Below are 25,898 nucleotides of genomic sequence, written 5' to 3' on the forward strand. Positions count from 1 at the left end.
AGAGGGCACATTTCCTCTGTTTCTTGGTAAGACTGCTCCCTGTGCAACAGTGGGAGACAGACAGAAGAACAAAGAAATAGGCATTGCCCTATATGATCAGTGTCGGCTTTCCATCAACTTCAACGGCACTGAATTAAAATGTTATTTAGCAACAGTAAGGGTGACAAGAATTAGGACCTGAGTAATTAGAGTGCAGAATAGCATAGAGATCAAAAGAGATAAAAAGTACTGTAAAATCTGAGGTTAGTGACCAAATGCAATGAAAATGCTGTAACAGGAACGAAGATAATTTTGAGTAATCAGAGAGCAGAAAACCATAAAGACTGAAGTAAATAGAAAGTTCTATAAAATCTGAGGTTAGTGACCTATGGAGAAACTGTAACAGGGAAGATTTTTTTAAATTAAGAGATCTATTAAAAATACAAACCTCTACTTTATCAGTGCAAACATCTACCATCTCAAACTTTCACAGATTTGCTGAGAGGTACTTTGGAAAAAGCTGGAGACTTCTCAGCCTTAAATTGAACGAAAAATTGTGAAGCTAAAATCTTTGCTCAAATTTTAAGTGTATTCATTCAGCATTGCTCTTCGGCCTTTCTAAGAGCCCTGGAAGAATAAAAAAGTTAATCTCTCTCACACTAGACACAGGAAATACGTGATTTTAAAGCTTGCTGAGCAAAAATCCCTCTGCTTTTCTTTTTACTTTATTTTCTACATAGGTCTATTTTAGTATAAAATTTTAAAGCAGCCAAAGTCCTAAAAGAACAGAAAAATCTGGGCTTGCATATTTAGGTTGTTATTGCTACCACATTTTGCTAGCTCTAGAAGAAAATGATTTTATCTAAATACATTATTTGTGAAACTATCAACATAAAAAGGTAGAAAATTAGATGCACGTTATTCTAGATGCTGATTATGCCATTTGCATGCCTTTTTACAAAGGCATGAAAATGGCTAACGAGGCATGTATGAAATCGTTACAACATCTACACTTTCCTTTTCATTTTCGTTATCATAAAAGAAAAACACTTTTTTATCAGAATAAATACTGGAGCTATTTGCTTATGTTTAAAATGCTGAAACATCTGATATGCTTTATTTTATGTAAACCTCTAACATTGAATAAAAGCATTTTAATTGTAAAATTCCACTTTTGTTTCTTCCTTAGCACTTATTCTAAAGTACACATATTTTCCCCTTACCGTCATTAAATCTGAGATATGAAATTGTATTTACATGATCAGGGAAGATCAGATTCACTCTCCTGTATTAGAACTAATTTACTGCAACGACATGTCATGGTATTAGCTTGAAAAAGAATTTTGAATGACAGGTCTGTTATGCTGTATTTCTGTTTTCAAGAGTAAAATAACTAATAGATTTACTACCTTGAAAATCCAATATAACACCTGGGGTTTCCTTCCTATCTAACTTTCAGTGCAATCATTTCAGGACATTTTAAAAGCTGTTACCTTCCTCTTCCCTTTCCTGCATTCACACTCTTTTACAACTGTTCCATACTTCCTTATCTCCCCATCAACACAAATCTGAAAGTGTTTTTGAATTACAGGTAAAAACATAAGAACTAAGTAAATTTTCGCCCCCCTCACCTGCCAAATTTGGGAAGAAAAATGCAGTTGAAAACCAACACACGAGTTGAACACCTGAAAAGCCATTCCTATTTCCCCTTCAGAGAACATCTGAAGTGGATTAAGAGGTATACGTTCAGTATTTCAGAGATCCAAAGGGTCCACAGAGAAACCCAGTGTCAGTCTTGTTCATCATATTCCTCTGCTATTCCCTCTAATAGCATAACTCAACCTCAACACTGATCTTCCCTTTACCACTGCACATTTACTTCTCTCTTCAAAGTAAAAAGGACAGTGAATGTGTAGTTACGACCCGCTCCCAGTGCAACTGACTTTTAAGAAATATCAGAAGGAGCAGCCCTTCTGGAGACAAAGAGGTGTGAAGGTTCAAAATGAAGAATGTTACGGACTGAAACATGTACTCTGTTTCTCTTCTTTCCTAAAATTCTTTCTTTGTTATTTGTTTTCCATATCCTGTCACGTGAATTACCTAATTTGGAAGCATGCAGAAAATGCGAGAGAAATGCAAACTCTACCAGTCATGGCAAATGAGAAATGTTAAAGCTTGCAGCCCTACAGCACAAGTTTTTCTAGATCTCCTTCGGAGAATCCTCACTCCTCTGAGCTGGTGCCGTCGCTACCCAGCTGCTCGCCAGGCCATGGTGCCTTCACTAGCCCTGCCCCTTTCAGTGCTCACAGCTATGTTTTCGTTAGAGAGATGCAAAAGACAAGAAGTCTCATGCAGCTGGAAGCTCAGTTCCGTGGATTCAAGCTGCTTATTTGAGACAAGGACATTTGTTCCCGCTTAATCAAATTTCCACAGTTTCTCCATTGCATGCACACAGACACACATACTTGCACCCACGGATGAGCAGTCTGTCACAACTAACTTTGTTAGATACTATTGATCCTTGGGAAGTTTTCAAGAAACCTTCGCCAAATAATTCATCATTTTAGAAAAAGAAGTCACTGTGATTTTAAATTCTTTAAAGATACCTTTTTAAATGCAAAACTATTTCTGCAGTTGTTTGTTCAGGAAAACATACCCTGAAACATTGAAGACTTACCCCAAGTGCAACAGCAGGGAAACAGTTCAATAATCCCAGAACCACAGAAAATACTTACCATCTACAAAAGGATCATTCCTAATTTCTACCATAACCTCATTATTCTAGGACCTGTGTTTTGCCATAATCCTATAAAAAACTTCTGAGTGTAGCTGATATGGATTGAATTTATACAGGTTTCCAGTCTCCAAATGACATTTTTTTAGAGAAAAGAGGTAACGACTGAAGAATGGGGATATGCTTGATATTAAAATATAGTGACGACTTGTTGTCGTAACACTTGTTGTATAACAGATGATGGCAGTAAATTAATCCATCCTCTTGACAGTCATTTCAGGATAAGAATGAGAAAACTTACCATTTTCATTGCAGGCCTACCCTATTCTTGTCCTCACTGTACATTTCCATGACAATGACTGTAATCATTATAACAGCCTTGTACATAATGACTCTGCTTTCTGTGATGTTACTCGCAAGTTGGGTGTGAAAAATGTGAAAGGACAGACCTCAAATGACAAAACTCTCACCAGTGAAGCAGAGTAGTCTACAGAATTAATAACTGACAGAATTGATAGCGTGCTGCCACTGAACAGAAGCCTGGAATTAAAGGCCACTGCTCAGATCACCTTCCTTCATAAACTGGGGGGCTTTGCATGAAATCCTCTTGTCAAATTAAATGCATGTAGAATGAGATCTTGATGAGGTGTGTACAATTAAATGCAACATCAGTAAAACATCTGTTTTTCAAAACGAAAAGGAACTCATGCACAATGACCACTACTGAAATTTTGCTAATTACTAAGATTATGTCAGTCTCAGCCAGGCTTTCCTTTTTTCTGAATTAAAAATATATGCCTGAGTTAATATGATTGATCTTTGCAGTAAATCAGATCATCAGAACCATCACAACGAATGGAAAATATTGTACAGACGCTTCTAAGTCTCACAAAGCTTCTGAAAAGATGAGCTTCGTAATGTTGTGAAGTACTCAGAGTAGAAAATTATGAACACCACAGGGAATTCTTTGAGAGAAAAGGGAGAAAAATTGGTAAGTACAGAGGAAGAAACATCCTCAAACAAGTCATGTAGTCACATCCTGACCGTGAAGGAGTAAAAGAAATCCTATTCGTTGATCTCCGTAAATGTAGCATCACTAAAGTGGTCAGAGGATGAAAGAAAATATATAATACTATCACAGGAACATAAAATTGAAAGGGACCATCCTTTAGCTCACTGAATCCAAGCCTCCCTTCTTGCATGCAATCATGTCTATAAATGCTTTCATTAAGACAAACAGGCTTTACTTTGAAACCCCTTCCGATTTTTGCTTCCACTCTTCCTATTAGTAGACTCTTTCAGAATCTCACTTATTTTCTTATTTCCATTCTAAATTAACTCATGGCCACCAAACACTCATTTTTTCAAGTAAAAGCTGAATCAACTTAAATAGCTCTTCTCTTTCCCTTGTGGTTTCCTCGTGAAGTGTACTTATAGAATAATACATGCTCTCTACTATTATTTGTGGGAGTAATTAAACAAACATATTTCACTCTCCACCGCCACCCCCACCATAGTATTCAATTTTCTCTGTATAGCTTCATATATAAATTCATTTCTCTTGGCCAAAAGTACTCACAGCAGTAAACAGATTAAAAGTATTTTTCACAACAGCTTCAATACCACTTTATCTCTGTTTTGATTATCTCAGCTTTTGCAGCTTAGTATCATATTTACCTTCCTCAAGGTGTGACAGTCAAGGAATAACTGATCTGGTGACCAGATCTTTGTCTTCCTCTGTCACTTACACCTGACAAACCAGTAGTGTATAACAGAAATTCATGTTCTTGTTCTGTAAGAGCCTTATCACATTGTGGTCCTGAGGTTTACTCTGTATCTCGATATGCAGATCTTATTCATACTATCTAGCTCTTTCCAGTCAATGTTTTGATTCTCCTGCATGGCTTTGCATCAGCAACATGTTTCTAAAATGTTTCTTCTATTCCAAAATCATTCATGAAAATGTTGATCAGTCTAAGATGGGTTTGGAAGCATATCTACTCATCCCCTTGCCTGTTTTAAAAACTGCTTTTTCAATGCAATCCACTATCTCCATTTAGGAAGGTCCTTCCCCAGTTCACATTTCCTGCACAAATCTCAATGATTTTCAGTATGCTGAAATACTTGGTATTTACTAAGGTTGGCATAACTAAATAATTTTTTTTTGGTCTTTGTGTTAGCAGTATCTTAAATACAGATGCTCTACTTGCTATTTTTAGTTCAAGATGATACTGTTCAAATTTGAAAGCTCTTGCTACCAGACATCTGTGATTTCAGAAGCTACCGGTTTCCTTGTATTTTTCGTACTCTAAGATACGATTTTCAGGATTCCCAACTTGAAGGCAAACTAAAATGAAGTAATTCCTTTTCCATGCCCTCATCCCCATCAACCATTTTTCTTCACCTCTCATATTCAACATCTTCCTCCATTTTCATTAAGGAAATTAAGATTCATCTAGATTATGTAATAAAAAAAAATCTATCATAACGATGAAAGACAGTATTCAGGGGGAGAAAAGCTCCATCTGTCATACATCTTGCAATAAAGCTATATATACAGTTTTGTGTTATTTTAATGCAAATTTAAATCCCAAGCTATACAGACATTACACATGATAAACCAAACATGAGCTGGCCAGCCTACAACTGCATCAGCATGAACTTTATGCGTGAAGCTCACTATATATGACAAAACAAATGCAGGGCTTCTTGTTCTCACAGGCTTCTGAGAACTGTAACAAGTTACATACCTCCTGACCCTTTTAATGAGGAAAATCACAGAGGATTTATGATACCCTCAGAGTGCACTGAAGACACTATGGAGCCTAGACCGTATTTATAATATTCCCCAAAGTAAAACTGAATCTTTTTCTGAAATAGTCTGGAAGCAGTGACATATTTAAGCCCCATGCATTTGGGGTTCTAGAACCTGATGTAAGAGGATCAGCTGCACTCACTCTGTGTTTAGCTGAGCTCAGATGAAACGCTATTTTATCATATTTTAATATCTTCACCCTATTTACTTTTATTTATCTTTTTCTTTATAATAAGAACAGAAAGTATTCATAGACAACTGCAAGTTCACTGTGCATGTATGTAGCAATCCAAGAGGTGTCCTCCTTTAAAAAAGGACCTGGTTTTCCTCTATCAATGCCACATTTCAAGGGCTGGGAAAAACAAAACCAAAACCAAAAAGAAGACAACAACCTTACCTTTCCTACATACTGAGGATCTGGTCCCATGTGTTCTTCTAAAACAAAGAACTGATTCCACACCCATCCACGCTTGGGGCGATGATGCACTTCTGTTTCGCCTTCTACGTGTTTGGTTTGATTTCTAGTCACCTTGATGGAGCCATGGTGAGCAGCTCCATAACACCTCTGCACAAAACAGAGACAAACTAGGACTGGGCAGATACAAGATGTACGTGTAATTCTCATTGTAGGATAAGCTTCCTGTTCAAGGTTTTCTTTCTCTTGTATTTTTCAGCTGTAATCCTTTAATAAGTTCCCGAGACAGAAGGTGAAGCCTGGTTCAGAAACACAGTCCAAAATGGGTTTTTCTGCTTGTTCATGATTTAGCTGCCCATTTGGGAAAGCTCAAATTAGATTTACATTATGAAAAGCTGACTGGAAATATTGATATTTCTTCTGAGGTCTTCACAATAGAGTTCCACAGCCGACCATTTTCTATCTAATAGGGAAAGAAAAGAAAGCCACTTACTCATCACTAAAACCAGCAATTTTCAGGTTTCTGACCTTAGATTACGCTTACAGCTGTACTAACCAGTCTCTCAAAGACTCCTTCTGTAACTAAAATTTCTTTTAAATTCTTCCTGTAGAAGTGTTTTCAGATTGTTTTTATTGAAATACCTTAAGAATTAGCATGGCTCTTCCAAGCTATGAAAACATTCACATTATTAAAAACTGGATGATTCAGGACAGTTCCTTTGGCCTTTACCTGCAAATCACTGACCTGGTCTGGTAGTAAAATAAAATCACTGCTACAGTGTCATTAGATAGTGATTGGTAATTCATTTCACATGAGTTCTTGATCTTCTGTACATCACACAGAGATCCAACATGGTGAAAAATAGCAAGGCTATGATGTGTTTCAACAGAAAGCCTCCAAAATGGCCTTTGAGGATTCTGAGTCAATATTAGGACATACTGGCAGGAATTTTCAGTCAAAATGTGCATTTTTGCACCCTGTGCTTTACATAAATTGCAACCAATATCATACTGGAACCTCACAAATTTATTTCATACTGACAGAAAGTTCAGGTACTGTTGTTGAGATGATCAGTATTATTTTTACAAAAATATCTAAGTTCCTAGTTACAATATATTTTCTCAACTTCAAAAAGGAAAATGTAACCTTTCATACTTCGACAGTGAAATGCGAAAATGTGCATGGAAGTTGATGTAGTGCTTAAAGCAGACTACCTTGAAAGAAATAAAATAACTCTTCAACCTCAGAGAAATAGTTACCCTGAGGTAACCATTTGTTTAGTTATCTGAAGATATCAAAGATCAGTCAATCAGGAGTCTCAAAACATGCAACTAAATCTACAAAACTTAGAACTGTCTTCCAATATTGCCTTTGTTTGAGTATTATAAAGCCATTACAAGTTATGTAAACAGAAGCATAATGAAACTAATTTTGTTTTTAAGTCTCATGGGAACCCAACAGAACAAATTCAAAATCTCTAAAGAAGAGCCAAACAAGAAATTGGAAATCAGATAGAAAAAATACTGTAGTGGAAGGAAGCTAATCAACTGTCTTTTGAATGCAGTTTTTTTTCCCCCTTATGCTTCTTTCAATTCTATAATAATACTGGAAGCCCAACCATACTTTCTTCTGTATTCATCTAAGTACACTTTCTCATCAGAATAATGGAAGAATACATCAAGACTGCTGTACATGAGAAATACCCAGAAAGGACATCTTATCCATTGCTATTACTCAGTTCAGGACAGTGGGTTGTGCTGAAGAAAAGGAAGAACTCCAGTCTCTTGCAGAGAGAACTCCAGAACTCCTGCAGCTCAGCAGGAATTCAAAAAGAAACTCTGTATGGTATTTTCCACTGAGGAAAGAAATTTTTAGATATTTAGTATTACCCTGCTTCTTAATTCCATATCGATGTAATCTCCCCTCAGCCCCTACAAAGACCAAGCCACTGTCTCTTAAAGGCTTCACATTCCATCTCAGAACAGATTCATACAACATGATGTATTATTACCTTCTTCAAGTATGAATATGGTTTAATAGTAATTTTTCACAGTTGAATGTTGTGTGAAGTGTCAGTTATATCAGGGACAGAATCCAGGCATTCTGGGCCTCACATTTGTTTCTAGCTATATATTCTTCCTTGGTTTCCTTGCCTTTCTGCATTCTTTCCTGATTCTTGCTAGAAATCAGTTTTTGCCTTGAGGCATGCAATTGCCTTCTAAAGATTTCTATATTTACAGATGAGCTATTTAAACAGATTAGTCATTGTTATACTTCAGATGTACATTAAAATTAAGCAGTACCTCACAAAATGATAAGGCTGCAGTTTTATCCATTCAAGTATTATTTTTCTTCCCTTTGTTTTCATCTTGGGAAATGACTGGGAGCAGTTCATAAAACTCTAAACAGTGCATAATAAGTTAAAAATGGTATATAAAGTGCATTGAGATTTCTCAGAATGGCACATTTAAAATGTATTAGAAATCATTACTACTGAACTTTCCTTTATAAAAATGGTGGGGATGGTGATGGTGGGAAATTGTTGCCTTATAAAAGAGTAGATATAAATGAGTGCAGAAGATACCAACAAATTCAGATTTACTATACAGAACTTTGTTTCTCCTCCCTCTCAGAAGTCATCCATAGAAAAAAACCCCCAAAAAATCCCAAGATGGAGTCTGTAAACTGTGTTATTTTACAGTCTGGCTCATATGTGACTTAGAACAAATAAGAGAAAAGAGTGGCAAATTATGAAAATATCTTAGCATTAACATTAACTAGGAGGCATTAAATTTACATTTTGCCAAAACCACTATGTTTAACTCAATTTAGAGATTAACTGTTAAACACCTGCCCCAAAATTAAAGTTTTAAAATTCTTTATTCTGAACAAATATTTTCAATAATAATAATAAAAAGATAATTATACCTCCTGTTATAATCAGGCTTAGATGTTCAGGCCTCAACCGTTCCTGAATTGTGTGTGAAGCCTGGAGGATCATTTCCACTATGACAAAGTCAAGAATTAAAAGAGGAAGGATTTTTAGTGTTTGAAGTGTTTTTGCTCTGGTAAACATCCTTTAAAACCTAAGCCTAATTAATGCTCAGTACAAAGGTCCTCCTTCTTACTCGGCACCCTCCTACTAAAGGTCTATCATAAACAGTCATTAAAAACCTGTCCCAATCTTCAGCTCCCCTCCTAAAGAAACCTCAACTCTGCCATGAAGACAGCAACGGTTGTCTCCAGGGGGAAGTACAGATGGAAAGACCTTGAATGGTTAACACAGAAGAGACAGTAAAACAAAAAATACAAGAGATTGAACTATAAGTGATGAAAAAAAAAGGCCTGAACTTTCTGAAATCCTTTGAATTGTTGCCTTAAGCTAACATACTGAGATGCTGACTGCTCGGTGCTCTTGTCCACAACTTCAGATTAAGTGTCCTGCTTTATGGTTTTTGTTATAATGATGTATGTAACTGCAGAGTAGACTTGTATTATTGCTGTCTCCTGGGAGCCCTCATGAAAATGAGTTGTGTATCTCAAGAGACTATCGGAGGGAGTTAAAACTAAAATAAATAATTAAATAAGATGAGGTGGGAAAGTTCTACCAGCATTGCAGGAAATCATTACAGCAGAGTAGCTACTGCTTAGTGTGGCAGCAAGTCACTGTCACGAATTCCCAGGAAACCAGTATGAGCACAGTGATGCAAAATGTGTATTCTTCACCATCATGAGGAGAGGCATCCTTAGTAGCGGAGACTTGTCCTGAATCTCTGTCTCCCCCATCTCCCATAATCAAATTGACCACATATTTGAATTTATCTGAATGATTCAGTTTTGCAAATACATATTCAGCGCAGCTCTACACATCTTTTGTCACATCCCTCGGGGACCCTTTTCGGTCCTATGGTGATGGTGTGACAATTAGTTATGAAACTCCCTCTGCACTCTGCCCTCTAGACTTCCCCCCTGTCAGAACAAATTCTTCAGTTATAAAAATCCGACCAACTTCAAATCAACATCATCATTTAGATATAAATAATCAGGCAGGAAAATATTTCTTGCTTCCTGCATTGCCTGTGCTTAGTCTACTGCCAGTGTTATATCCTTCAGCACTGCAGAAGTAATGGTGTATTAACCTGGAGACCAAAGACAGGATAATGGGCTAGTATCAGAAAGAAAAAATGGATGGTATTTTTTATCTTTTTGAAGAAGAGGTTGATAGATTGCCAAGAGAATATGCAGTACTCCTGTGGACCTCTGGTAATTGGCAGAAAAAAGTGAAATTTCTAGGTAGATGTAGAGCAATGGTTCACCTATAGCTGATCTCTATTCTCTTTTCCCAAGGCTGGTAGAGCTGAGCTATGGGACATTACATGAAAAAATGAGGCACCAAGTTTTTCTCAGCCTGCGTGACACAGGCACAATACTCATCAGTGCTTTGTAACAAAGAGTGCCTTCTGCACATGCTAGTTAATCTGACAGAAGTAGTGTCAAAACTGTTTTGGGAAGCATTTAAAAAATGTATTACACGTTGTTGTCTTGCCCCTTTGTTGTAGTTATGTTGTAGCTATGTGTATGAGACTAAAAACTAGGGGAAAAAAATAAATAAAATGTTCATAAAAGAGTAACTTCAATAACTACAAGTGTTTTGACACTACAGTTCTATATTGACAGATCTTCTAGAAATGGGAAACTGGACTACTTTTTTACTTCAATAGCATAAGGGAATTTTATTTAATTTGTAAGATAACTGCATAAGATATTGAACTCCCAAATTATTGTTAAATTTACGTGTAAGTATATTACTATTCTGAAAGCTAATCTTTATCTTCCTGGAACTCAATCAGTTTCCTAAAGAAACAGAGATAAAAAAGCATTGGATATCTCCCTCCTCACCTCTTTAAGCCAACAAACCCAGCTGGTGGCTCAGGGAGTGTTATTTCTTCTGTGTCTCTTTTGCACTTACACAGTACAAAAGTGGTCTTTTGGTAAAGACCACTTCTAGTCACCAAAAACCAAAATGTGTCTACGCTAATCTAGAACTGTTGTTTCACCTAGTAAATTATTTTACCTAAACTTCCTTTTACAAAATAAATGGAAATAACCACAAAAGAAAGCCTCCCTGAAAAATAAAGATTGTTCTTTCATATAAGGCAACAGAAATTCTGTTGTGGTGAGGAAGGTGTGTGGGAAGGGAAAGTGAGAAAATGAAAAGGGATCCAAAACCGACAAGCAGTCAGACATTATAGAAAGGTACGTAACAGAAGAAAACTTAGACTAAGATACAACAAAGACACTGAAAAGTCACTGAAAAAAAATCAAGATCGAGAAGCAAATTGGAAACTTCAAGTGGAAACAGCTGATGCTGCAAAGCTTATATGTGAAGCGATCAGAGATTATTTTTCTCTCAGACCGGCAAGCATGTGCACGTAAAAAAACCAGCAGTACAGTTTCTATGAAATGTAAGAAATCCAGTTAAAACAGTTCAAGAGAAAGACAGTTGCCATAAAGAAAACATTAATTGAAAACAAAAACATGAAACAAAATTCCACACAAAATATATGTATCTGTGAATTGATATGCTGAAATTATCAAGGGAAGTGCAACTCTGGTATTTATTTCCCTTTGCTTTTTACCTTCCATACCCAAAAAGCTCTTCTTCTAATTTCCACATTTTCACACACAACTCACAGATCAAGTCAATTGATGACGCATTTGATTCAGAAAAGAAAAGATATACAATATAAAGTAATACAACAGTATGAGGACAACTGTATAGGCTTAATGATTACAGGTTTTTATGCAGTGTGTGTGAAAAGCTGTGATGTTCTTAGGTTCAATTTACAATCAGAAGACACGTTATGTAAAATTAATTACTTAGATGAGTACACCACTCCTACCAACACTGCCCAAATAAAAACCAAGAAAAGGAAAACAAATATAATCCTTTTTTGTTTCTTCTCCCCCTTTACCTCCTACCCCTCCAAGAGAGGAACAGTCATACCAAAAGCCCAGGAAGAAACAAAAACCAGAAGCTGTATCCTGGCATATTATTAAGAAAAAGGAAGTCCCACATTTTTGGGCATTCTAAAACAGTGAAAACAAAACTCCAGATACAATCTTTCATTTGGGAAAGCAAGCTAGCTGGTCCTCTGGAAAGTAACTTACTACACTACATAACAGAAAGACAATTTGACAGCACAGATATGGGTTTTACATGTCCTAATCTTGTAACTAGATACCAAAAATTAGTCATTGCCCCGGAATTAATAAATGGCTCTCCCCACTTGATTTTTTAAAGGTAACAGAAGTGTTCAGCATTAAATCATTTTAAATTCATAAAATTATTTTGGCTAGTAACGTGTGTTTAATTTTTCAGTAGTATCCTGACTGACAGACAGATGTCAAACAATCCCTGCTTATGAGGTTCCATTCCTCCTACTGGCTTGGAGCTCCACAGAGACAGTGTCAGAAGCCTCCATTAACTTTACAGTTTGTATCACATAAGATTTCTTCCTAAATGCTCATAATCCAGCCTCCTTTTTAAATCTATGAATGTCTCTTTTTCTTGCTCCAATTCTTCCTCCATTCAAGGCAGATATTTCCAAATACTCCTTTAACCCTCAGTGATATACTTCATAAGGTTTATTCCTAGATTTTTATTAATTAGCATTTCTTGCTTTACTGACCCAACTCTATATAAAATTTCAGTAGCTTCTAAGTGATAGATACAATAGTGTATTATTGTTCTGTGAAGATCGCAAAAAAATATAGCTTAGCTATCCCTTTGGGTTAACAACTGCTGAATATGTTCTTAGTTTTAAACTAATTTGGTTTTCAGAGGCTTAACTGAAACAGTTTGTGGTTTTCTTCCTATCTGCATTATAGATTTGATTTTAGACTGTTTGTACCTAAACCTTCAACACAGCACGAGTATGGACTCTTCTTTTTTTCTAGCACAACAGATTAGTCTGATCTTTTCCTTTGTAAACGTATTATATTACGTTAATAGTATCTTGAGACTGAAAAAGGCAGAAGGTAAGGCCAGAAACGACTTTTCATCCAGCATTAGCACACTGACATTTTTAGTTTTCTTTTTCAGTTCTGATTATTTTGTCAAGATGGAATAAAAAAATTTCAAAACTTTCCTTTAAAATCCTGGCTGCAGCCCTGACAATTAGCCAGCCTTAGTTTGATTCAAGTTCTACAGAAAAGTTAATTTTCATTTTTCCTTTACTTGTATTTCCGGTATTAAAGCAGTTCAGAATCCAGACTTCTTGTTAGCTTAAAAGGCCTTAAAAAGTTACCTTGCTGGCTAGAATAGCGCACATCATTTAAACTAGCTGGGGTCATAAAACAGAATAGACGTGGTATGAATAAAAACTTTTGAGACTATTTACAGAAGAGGCGCCCCGTCCCTTACAGAAGGAGTCATATGAACTGGAATTCAGAGTTTGTTATGAAGAAAGTTGGAAGGAAAGCCTAGCAGCACCTGCAACTAAAGGAGAACAGAAATGCTGAGCTAGTGCAAGCAGCCCTGGGCGAAATAACCCCATTATATCTGGATGGGCTTCCCCAGAGGACAAAACCCCTCTGGAACCAAACCTAACAGCACCATGAGGATGAACAGAGAATGTGAAAAGTTGAAACAACCTTAGGAGATAAATAGTCACAAGAAACCTTCAAAAGCTTTTAATGTTGCTTGTGGCAAAAGAAACTCCTGAATAGTTACTGGGCTGGCATCTGCTTTATCATAACTCTTTTTTTTAATGAACAAGACCGTGAAGACTGTCTTGTACCACGGTCTTAAATAGCAGCTTTAATAAGAGTTCAAGGAATTTATAAAAAGCAGTGTGGACTAGTGGTCAAGGTATTCTCTTCTGGTCCTGTGCGTAGATTGTCACTAAACACAAGCTTTAGTGGATCTCTGAGCAGACAGCATCGGCTGAGGCATCACTCAAAGAGTAAAGGTTAGCCCCGACACAGCTAGGCAACTAATCTAGCACATTATATGGCAAAGGGGATTGGTACCACATGGCCCAGATAAAGGATTCCACGCGCACTGTCGCCCAACAGGATATGAAAGTAAAGATAACCATTTAACTATTTTTAAAAAATGCTTTTCAAAGAAAGAGGAATGGAATTGTTTTTAATCAAGGTCAACAATAAAATTAAAAAAATATTGGGGGGTGTCCAGTCATTTACATACAAAATAATTCAATTTTTACATACAAACCACTGATGCCCCATAACAAAATCCTATCAGCTCTTGAAATCCCCATCAGAAAAGGGTTTTCATTGCCAGAATACAAAGAGGCAGGTCATGTTAAGATCCTCACCTGCACTGTTACGCTGGAAATACATTAGAACGACCGTTGAATTCAAGTCTTAAATGTCATAACAGGATTTTTAAAAGTATATCTAACTGGAGCTTTGTTTAGATGATATGAAGATGAGCTGTGATCTGCTGTGCTGCCTTTAGCAGTAAATGGCTCCAGTAAGTGGTTAACTGTAGAGGTTATTTAAAAGACTCATTGATTTTAGAAAATATGTTGAAGAGGGTTATTAGAAGGCATTCTTACATTCGTGAATAGGTACAGGAAACTATTAAACACTACAAACCAATGGATTTGTTACCCTGTTGAGCAAATACATTTTATGAAAGAGAGTGCATGAGTAAAGAAACATGAACAAAGGGAGATCTGCAAAGCTTGCAAACAAAACAGAAAAAGCATTTAATGTGCAGACAGCACTGCGTGCAGACAGGCAATTAACACTACAATGAACAGTTAGTGAAAATATGACATTAAAACATGATTAAGGGATTCAACGCCTGTCCTCAGCTGGCATACAAAACTACATCATATGTGATAAGCAGGCACGTAGCAACTTCAGGATAGCAGAAGTGCTCTGCCACAATCAGCGACTGAAGAAATATTTTTTGTAGCTATACCCATATGATTTGCACAGAAAGTGACTCTCAGAACCACAACACGGTAACAACACAATTAGATAAAATCTAGCCACTGTTTCTGTAACTGTAATTGCACAGCCAGTCATGCTAGCCATTACCTGCTGTGAAAGGATCAACTGTGAAACACAGAGAGGTGATTCATGAATCTAACTCACATTTTTCTTTTTTCCTCAACAGAGACCAATCCATCTACATTTACATCTGGAGTCCATGTAGCTAGTCAAGGATAATATGGATATGCAAGACAGCCCAAAGGTCCTTTTACATTCCCAAAGCAGCAGAGGCTTTCCTTCTGTGCTGTTTCTCTTCCCAAGGAACTTGCTAGCAGAATAAAGATTTCACTGATTTCTTGAGTCATTCCTCCCATTTATAAAGGTCAGGTCACCCAATCAGGGAACAAAGCAAATACATGAGACTTTGATGAGCAATTACTCAGTTTAAATAGGAAGAACATGCAACAGCCCACTTGTGTATAATCCACAGGTACTGTTTGTCCTAACAAATTATTTCTCAAAAATCAATAGCAAGAGCTCCTCTGAGCGGCATGGTAGCATCCCACATGACTGGTAAAAAATAAAGAAAGGGAAGGGAGGTCCAGTGTCAACATTAGATGCTTAAAAAAGAGTTAAAGACATTTACCTCCCATAGTTTTCTACACAGTCAGTACTGTGTATTAGAAACTTAAAATGATTTAATTATTCATTAAATTCTTGTTATAGAAATTTTGGCAATACATAATATATAGTATATGTATGTTTTTTAGGTTAGAAGGGTGATTTTGTTTATGTAAAATTAAATCTCGGTGTTTTAGAGAAAAATATTAAATGAACAAGCCTTTTAAACAAAACTTACTGTGTATGCTTGAAATTTGAAAACATTCCTTTTTCCAGTGTGTCAAGAGCAGTGAGAAAGTACACCTGAAGTGTGATATATTTCAATATAGCAAATAACTAAAATAGATATTTTCTGGACAATTTTTCCCTTCCTTTTGGATCAAAACAGAAATTGTCACCATTGTTTTTGATATAATCTTCTTTTTCTTAGTTACTTCACAAGACAGGAAGAAAAACAGACCTTTTGTTCCATTTTTAATGTAGCAACATTACTGAAAAAATTAAGGAAAATAAAACTGAGCCAAGGTAAATAAGCCACTTCTATTTAATAAAAACAAACTATTCTGTTTAAACAGAATGTTTTAACATTTAAAATCAGTGAGATTTTAAAGCAAAGGTCATTTTCATTTTAAAACATTCAAATGGCATAAGTAAATAACTTTGAGCCTTTTTTCCCATTGAAACAACCCTTCTCTAAAGTTTTCCTTTTCACAAATTGAAACGCTGCAGTTAAATAACTACCTGACTCAAAATTCCCAAAAAGCACTTCATTTAATGCATGCAACTTAAAGATTTTTTTCCTCAAATAGTAATCATGTTGAACATTTATCACTGTCCATCACAATTATGACCGACTTAGCCCGTTTTCTGTATGCTGGATTCAAATGACAAAACTCCGATTCCCACTAAGCGAATTGCAACATTCCAAGCTCAGCAAAGATAAGCTTTTACTTAAAGTTCGGTAGCACTCAACATCAACTGCTTTCCTCAGTGAGAGAGCATCTTGCATATCTTTTACTCATCTTTTAAATCTATATTAATATGGTTTTGAGTTATAAATGTTCTAGGAGCAAAACCTCACAATAAACATATGAACAAATGCTTAATTATAGCAATATAAAAAGCGGAATTTATGAAAAAAAAAATCTCAGTGTTCAGAATGCCTTTTATGTACTTCAGTTTTTGAGAAATTGGCATTAAGAGGTCAAACAGTGCCCAACTTTTGACAGGTAAGATCACCTCTTTGGGTCAGTTACCGGGTAAATAATAAAAAATAAGAAGATCTTTTTTTTCTTGTTCTTTGCAAAGAAGAAACAGCAACCTGAATTCTATTTCACGTTTGAATTTGTTTTGAACACTACATGGAACCAAAGCAAATTGCTCCTGGCTTCAGTGGAAGTGGCATGAAGACTTTATCTACCTATTTCACAACATCCTGACATCATGCGTGTAACATAGAATCCTATAAAACAGGCTGGGAAGGACCTTTGGGCATCACCTAGTCCAACACCGTGATCAAAGCAAGGTCAGCTTCTAGGCTGGATTTGACTGTTTAGCTGCAGAGAAGCTTGTGGGAAAGAGGATGCATGCACTGGTCTGGGGTTAAGCTGACTGAACAGGAGGTCAGAAACCACCAGATAGGACAAAAATTGCTGGATGCAACAGATAACAATGTAAGAAGTTACAGACAGAGCCATGAGGAATGGCTGGATTTCAGAGAGACCTATGTGAGAAGCAGCTGAACTTCACAGACCATTCCAGCAGAATATGGAGGCTCTTTTGGAGAGTCAAGCCTTGCAAGGTCCACGCTGCCTAGATAACTATCTCAGTAATACTTTTTCAAGTTGAGACCACCTAGAAAACACTACCAGAAATACCGAGTTTGGGTGCGCTTCTAGAAAAACTAAGACAAATAAGGAAAAGGTAATTATGAGCAAATTGTTTATTTGGGAGGGGACAAGAAGACGGTAAACTGGAAGAACCTGAAACAGGAAATTGGGGGGGGGGGGGATACAGAAGACAGCAAATCATGTGATTAATGTTATTTGGAGATCTCTGTAGGGCAGCCCAGTGCCTGACCACTGCCATTTGGAGCAGGGCAATAACCATGGATTTTGCACTGTATTAGTGTCTGACTTGCTTCTGCAGTCAGAGGGACAGGGCACGTCTTCCCTGGCGCTGCTGAGGGAGGCCTGGCAGTTCTTCTCCTTGGAATGATGGAGGAACCCCTGGAGGCTGCCACCTAACAACTTTTCCCTCTCGGGTCGCCTACAACACATACCAGGGGCCTTCTCTTCATCTTAGACCTCCATAGATTCTGTTATGGTTTCTGCAGGCCTAGATTAATTTTTTATTACAAATACATTTCATGAAGCCTATAATTAAGTGGTACCAGTTCAGTTAATCCCTACTCATTGCTTCACACGTGTACGAAGTGGGTCAACTCCTGGAAGTGCTGAATCAGGTCATTCCTGGGATCTATACCCTTCAGTTCAAATAAAAGAGGAATCATGGATGCCACAAAAAGCCCAATAAAAGAAAATCCTCTTCAGAAGTAAAACTATCACCCAGCAACCCAACACTGAAGAAAAGGAGTAATTTTAAATGACACAAAGGTGAATAAGAGCTCTGTTCAACAGTCACTGGTGGTTCCAGGATTTCTCTTATGCAGCTTTAGAAATAAATATCATAAGAGAAAAGGAGACATCCATACATGCTGAGTCTAAATTTGAAGTCTGTATTTAAAAACATGCCTTTTTACATCACACTTTAACTGAGATCTCACTTAAGTCTTTGATTTCTTCTGTGACATTACTTCTGCCAAACATACTATAATCACTGTCAAGCACACAACGTTGATGCTTGTATGTTGTTTTCTTACCATTTCCCTAGAAATGTTTGTCTTCTACACAGTACCAACCAGATTTGTCTTTGGCTGCACTCATCCTTTCATGGTGTTTAGCTTTCTCTACTCTCATGACATGCACATGCTGAGCATAACTTTCTTTTTTTTTAATCTTGATCTTCTTGTCGTCTTTTCTCACTCTTCCAGCTCAGCCAGTATTAAACTATTAGGCTTCTCAACATATCACTTCCATCGATAAATGTACTAGGTTCCATTTTAGACTGAGGTATTCATAATTCTTCAAATGGAATGTTACAGCTTCCTCACAGATATCTACGGTAAAATATACTATCTGTTAAATGAAAACAATATAACTTAGCAACTAATTTTGCAAAGTATTCACGAGTCAGAATCGATGTACAAAACAGTCAAATAACGTGCAAAGGCAGCTTTGCCAAGCTGAATGAATGAAGGGCATACAGGTAAACGTGCATGTGTGTGTGGGTATGTAAACAGGAAATGTTTGCTTATAAGTAGCAAACAAATAAAAAGGGAAATTAGTGTAATTTGGTGTTGGAATTTTCTGTGGATAATTATTGTTGCAAATACAGAAATGTCTGAGACACCTACTTTTGTTATCTTGGCAAGAAAGAAATCTCTGATAATTAGAAAAATACCTTACAGAAGGTTGTCTGAACAGACTGAGTAAATGCAATTCTGCATGTCAGTTTTTAAATGTTCTTTTACTTTGGAAGAAATTACAGCTTTGTTTGCAGCATTAAGTATTTTTATTGTCACTTTGTAGTAGAAATGAATGCAAGCATCAAGCATTTACCTGTACTTGTTGCCCTAGGGGCAAGGTAGACTAGCAGAATGTATTTTTTCTGAATATCTTATTTTTGAAGATCTTTCTTATGTTGGACGATTCCCCAAATCCGGATAACTAGGTTTTCTATCAGGGGATATCAGCATGAAAATGCAATGATTTGTACCATATAAGAAACAACTTCTGTATCTTCCATCAATGCAGGCACTATCAATATTGAAAATTTCCAACATATCCCAAGAAAATATTTTCGTAAGTTTTCTAGCTTGCTGTATTGCAAATTCAGAAAGGAATGATGTACTAAATTCAAATAAAACCCAGACAGGAGAGCTAAATGAGAAAGATCTCCAAATGAGTTTTGAAAAGACATGGAAACTACTGCAATACTGTACATGATTTCTTGGGAGAGTGTATTTAAATGGTTGTGCATGGCTACCTTAGACGCACTTTGCAGTCTTCCAATGAACAGATATTATCAGAATTATCCTTTCTGCTATTATAATAGCAAAACATCTTTAACGTCTGCTTAGACACTTTGAAGTACTCCTGCCTGTGATCACCCTTTCTTCATTAATTTAGTAAAGCTATCCCATATTTTTCAGAAATTTACACCCAAGAATAATCCAGGACCAAATAGTCTGTAAGTAAAAAATTATACAAAACCACTGAAATCAACAGGAAAACAGTGATTTCAAAGAAAAGACAACTAATTTAATTCTTTGCCGGTAATACTTCTGTAGTTCTAAAGTTATTTTTTTCTAATTAAACACTACAACCTATAGCTACAAGAAGATCAAAGAAGTATTTTTTCCATTTAAAAACACTCTGATTTTTGAAGTCTGTGTAAACACACACACACACACAAACACCCTCCACATAGATATGTATATGTATGTATGTACCTATGTGAACAAAATTTCTACAAGCTCCTATTTCTTAGTAGTTGCAATGATCTGTTACAATTTCTAACTAAAAGTTCCCTGATAAATTAATTTTTACTCACTTTCCCATATCCATTGCTTTAAGTTATTTAAAAAACCCCAAATCATTAAAAACTCTTCATAGGTGTGACTAATAAATTTCAGTTCAACAGCTAAACTCATTATAACTGAGAACTTCTTTAATCTTGCATGTTTTCTAACAGAAAATAAAAACAATCTTACACGCATGTTTATTTGCATTGTATATGTATACGCATTTTTTTCCTTTCTTTAGGGGAGAAGGATGGCTACAAAGAATGAGTGGAATGTTTTTTAGTCTTGAGAAAGTTTGTGTTAAATAGCATGGTATTTGAAAAAACAGGTAAAAAATATATAAAAATAACAGTATATTTTGGTAAATAACTATCTCCAACTACCAGTGGAAATTAATACTGACATGAAGAAGATGGTAACAGGTTCTTTTGTTGTTGAGACTATCTGATACCTTGTTTTTTCCAACAGCTACACATATTATCACCCCTTTTGTTTCTCAGGAATGTAAAAGAGTAGTTTGTCACAAAAGGACACCGAAACAAAAGAAAAGAATCAACTCTTTGAATCCTGACACATGTATTGGTATCTTGGAACACAAAGTATTTCCTTAAATTCATTCATGAATGTGAGCATATAAAAGTAATTTTTAAAAAATGAATCGTGTGTTAATACTAAAGCACATGAAGTCATCTTCATTCACACTGATCTTTTCAGAACAGGAAGACATATTTCCATGCTTTTATTTCAGAATGTTCTTTATTGTTCTTCCTAAGCTTCTTTCCTGAGGACGAGATTCTGTCCCTCATTTCAACCAAGGTATTTTTTTATAACTTTTATGTTATTCATCCATTATTTTTGTCTAGATATAAACCTCTTCAATATTATTCCTTGAATAGTTCTCTATTATTCTAGAAATATGATGCATGTGATTTTTAATTTGAACTGAAGTTAAATACATCATGAAAAGCTGACTAATGGTCTTAAGATAAATTCAGCTTTCATACAGCTGACAATTATAACGTACTAGTTTGTATTAAGGTTTAAATAGCAAGGTGTGTTAAATACACTAATCCCACTGAATTGCCATAGACTTTGTGTATGCAACTTTATTGCATTCTTGTGAAAATTTTAGCTTTCGTGTTAGTCCAAGTAACTTCCCAGGAACAGATAAATTGAGATTTAATGTTCAAGGCATAACACCAGCAAATCTTCAGAAAAAGAAGGGGAAGGAGAATCAAGGTTAATCAGTAGGATCACATCTTGGGTTCTGATTGTGCAAACAAAAAAAGACGTACTTAACTTTAGGCCTATTAAGGAAAAGCTCATTCACATTAACGGGATTGTCTGCTTAAAACTAAGCTTAAAACTGAACTTTTTAAAGATCGGGTCAATTGGTGTTTTACTGGAGGAGCTGGAAAAACGGCTTCTGTAGACAAATAATATTATATAATTAAATGCACCAGGAAAATTTAAGAATGCAGCATTCGTTTTCAAAATGTGCTTGTCTTCCATTAACACATTAATAATAGTCTAATGGCAAGTGAAACATTGTAAGACCTTTTTCATATTGTTCATAAATAAGAGGTTCTAGTGTGGGTTGAAGGTCTTCAAGAAGTCATTCACAGAATGCTTAATAGAAAAAAGAAAAAAAAAAATTGATTCTTTGCACGCGGAGAGTGACTCATACATCCAGAACTCACATGTTCTGGAGCGTAGCTTTGTTTCTGTAAGTGAGCAGGATAAGGATTTTGCACTCATCCAGCATCACTAAAAGAACATCACAGTCAGAACCGAACAGCCAGAAAAATTACACTCTCAATTTAAGAGGGAAAGCATTTCACAGGAAAGATCAGTTTCTGAGCAAAAACTTGTATCTCAATCTCATTTTGAGCCTTATTTGACAGTGCTTACAACTACACTGTTCCCAGAGTACTCTAATCAAGCAAGTTGTGAAAAGTGGTAGACTGAGGAACCTAAATGCAACATGTAAGCTATCCGTGGACAAGCCGTAATAAGTTATATCCTGTTTATGAAAGTAGTCATTCAACAGAGTTAGTAGAGAGAGCATAGTTTAATGAGTAATAAACAACGAAAAATTTAAAAGTGTAACAGCTTCCAGGTTTTTTTCATGAGGCTTGAAATACCTGCCATGAAAACAATCGAGAAATAATAACTCAAAATTGCGTAGCTGTAATTTCCTCTCTAACCAACCAGTCAAAGTGAGAGTCAAGCTTTTCACTGGGGGTTGATCTCTGGCATTTCACTGTTTCGTGTCTCCTCACTGGCGATCTGCTACTTTTGATGAAAGTAAATAGCTATTTCATTGATAAGAATACGTACATTTCCACATATTCTAGTACAGATCTACTATTACTAGAAAGGGACTGGGCTGTTGATGAGGCTACTAGCAAACCCTCGTCACCCTTTGAGAATTAAGAGAAGTGTGCACCTATTGAAATGAACTGCCATAAGCTTCACAACAGAATAGCAGTATCAAAAAAATAAATTACCCACAGTGACTAGAAAAGCTTGAAAAGCTATTAAAAGTTCATGATCCTGATCTGATGCAGATATAATAGCAGTAAGGAAGCTTCAGGCTTACTCCGTCTTGACAGAGGAATTGTTTGCACAGGAGGCTAAAGCAACTTAGCAAGTAGGAGACTAAGGGGCGACTCCAACAGGTCTGTCACGAGCACCTTTAATCCCCAGGTAACGGCTGATGGAATAAGAGCTAGTACAGCAACGATGCTGCATCCCAAACCCCACCCTGGACTGAAGAAAAAGCAGTGAAATGTTTGTTTGTTTGCTTGTTTGTTTGTTTTCTGAGGGGACCTTTCTGTTAAAGGGGCAGAACAAAACTGCTTTTTTTTCATGATGATGGAAGTCATCTCCTACACATTACCATGGAGCTTGCTGCTATTTTAAAACTTGAATATCAGTTTTCTTTTTAAAACTCTGAATTATGAGGTGCTGACGTTTCTGGAATTATACATGTCTCGAGACTGAGCAGTCTGTAAAAGATACTTATGTCAGATGTGAGCAACACTGACTGGTGTTTAACTCTCGTGCGTGCCCCCCGCATGAAGATGAAGGGCTCTTATGCGATTATTGTAATAGTGCCGGTTTCTTATGCAGGAAAAGGTAAACATACACATAAAAAGATACATATATACACAGATGTAAGTATCCAGTAAAGAATGTCATATTCGCTGCTTAATCCAAAGGTAATGAAAATAAATAAGATTCCTGTAGAAATAACACTGTTCTGAATCAACGCTGATGACTTAATAGAGTAATAATATAGTATTTTCCCTAAATAACAGAGAGTAAAAAATGACACTCATTTGTTCTACTTTTCCAAACAGTTAAACATTCTTTTTTTCCCCTCTACAGAGCCTTCTAATATAAGGCATGAAGTTTAGAAAATAGTAAGTTTTATAGCATTACCTTAGCTTTTGTAACAATTTACCTAATACTTGTTACAACATTTTATGAAAGCAGATATTCTTCACCTCAGTTAATTAAATCAATAGAGAGGAAATAATGAAAAGGAGTTCAATATTAGATTACACTCTAAACATTAGTCTTGGAAAACACTGGGGAAAGGTTCTAAAGGAGAATTATTCATTAAACTGCAGTGTTACCTTCCACAAGTGTTTTCATAATTAATTTTGTTGGTTGGTCTGGAATCCAAGCTTTAACCTAATAAAAAGTGCGTCACTTTTTGTTATTTTTTTAAATCTTATCTTTCAATGTCTGAACTTATACTTACTGTAAAAACATACAAGAAACAATTAACTAGAATAAGGTGTCTACAATAAAAAAGAATACAAAGAGGAAAAATGTAAACAGGAATGCAAAATGCTTCTAACATAGCTGCCTCCTTGATGCTTACACTTCCAGGAGTTCCTCTGCCTGTAATCGGGGCACACGGACCAGAGCAGTTACTTTCGGTGAGCAGCCGCTCTCCAGCTCCGACAGCGAAGGACTCAGCTTGGGCTGCACGTGGCTGGGCGCCTGGGCAAAAACGCAGATGGCTGCCCGCGGCGCTCCGACGCTATGGGTACAACTGAGACCCGTGTAAGCTGATTTTCTTAGAGCTCATTTAAGCGTATCAGCAGTGTTGCGGAGACACTGCCGGGCCGTGACATCTACCTCTGTAAAAAGGTCGAGAACAGACCAATGCATTATTAAGTGGCAGAGTTCCACCCCATTCATTTCAGCGTGCATTCCAACTATGTCTGAGAAATCTACCCTGCTATAAGAATACAAGAGCTGTAATGCATGAACAAGTGCGTTCGCTACGTAATTTCTCAATTTAAAACTCGGTTATTAAAGGATAAATATATACTATATATATGCTATAAAATGAACTTAAGATACCCATGGATAGTAGATCATTCAAATGTGCAATCTGCATATCCTACCAAAAGCAGCAATTCATCTACTTTAGCTATTAGATGAAAATAGATGCAAAGCACTGATCCATCTCAATAATATTAGGTCCGTAACTGTCTGACTTATACTTTCTTCTAGCATACAACTTATGAATTTTTAGGTCTGCTGTCATACACACGTGAGAGAAAATTAATCCACTGCTGCTAATTAATAAATTTTGCCATAAACAATTATAGAGCTGAATGGAAAAATTTTGTGGTTTTTTTTTTTATTTATGCTTACTGTAATTAATCAAAAGCCTATCTTTTTTTTTTTGTAATTAGGTTATATAAACTATCTTATTCTAAACACAAGCATTCTAAATACAGAGAAGTCTCTAGTTCTGCATTCCTAAAATCCACTTTCAACTGGATATCTAGCTTCTATTGATAGTGAAGATAAAAATCACTTCTTTGTAACCAAGGTCAGATCCAACAATTTAGAATAAGGAAGTAAGAGACAGATGGAGCTCCATCTCATCTACTACAGCTGCTTTAGTAATAGCATTATGAAAGTAACGCTCCAGAGACCACACTTTTTTCTTAATCATTTTTTACTGCACTTTCACCAGGGAGAGAGGAAATGGGACTCAAGAGGAGCTGAATATACACACTAGTAGTAAGACAGTGCCCACAAGGCACCAATATGTACTGAAATAAATGACTGAAAGCTAACAATTTATGAGACAGTTGCACTTCTATTTCGACACTCAACCATAAAATCCAAGGCATCAAAAATGAACATGCCAGAGTAACATCAACCACCAGAATAACAGCAACACAAAATAACAACAGCTCATCTTCATTTATCAGTATTTCTTACATAAACACAGTGACAGTTATGCACTAGTGGTGTCAATATACTCTCCCTCTGCACAACTACAGACCATCAGAACAAGTGTTCATCACTGATTTAACACTCTCAGATCTCATGAACCTTCTCATATGCATAAACAAGGCCCTGGATCGCTAATGTCAAAGTAATCTTTCTTTATTCCTGACACAAGCTCACTGAAACGTGCTGTGGTTCTGTCCTGAAAAAGAGTCTTTCTGGAAATACAGGAGAAAACATCTTACAGACCCTCAACACAGGTACTCCCTCCCATCTTTTCCATTAAAATCTTTAACAAGAAAATAATTAGTGTCAAATGTGTAGAAAAATCATTGGGGAGCAACTCTTCTGATCCTGTTGGACTAGGCAGGATTTGTACCAGTAACCTAAGATTAGAATCTTAATTCTGACAGTAAGGTCATCAGCTATCTTATTGCCCCCAAAAGTCAG

The 25,898-nt window shown here is 36.3% G+C and overlaps 1 protein-coding gene across 2 annotated transcripts in view; it reads right to left on the bottom strand.

Moving 5' to 3' along the window:
* CDH18 (cadherin 18) overlaps positions 1–6,153 on the bottom strand; it is a gene marked incomplete at both ends in the record, with an annotated part of 181,198 nt that extends 175,045 nt beyond the window's left edge. For both annotated transcript variants that reach the window (XM_081996613.1, XM_081996612.1), the window contains one exon: positions 5,926–6,153. In XM_081996613.1, the coding sequence (XP_081852739.1) occupies positions 5,926–6,153 (228 nt within the window). The remainder of the gene's footprint in view (positions 1–5,925) is intronic.
* Between the last annotated feature and the right edge of the window lie 19,745 nt (positions 6,154–25,898).

Source organism: Phaethon aethereus (assembly GCF_964289735.1).
Source record: "Phaethon aethereus genome assembly, chromosome: 2".
NCBI classification, from domain to species: domain Eukaryota; kingdom Metazoa; phylum Chordata; class Aves; order Phaethontiformes; family Phaethontidae; genus Phaethon; species Phaethon aethereus.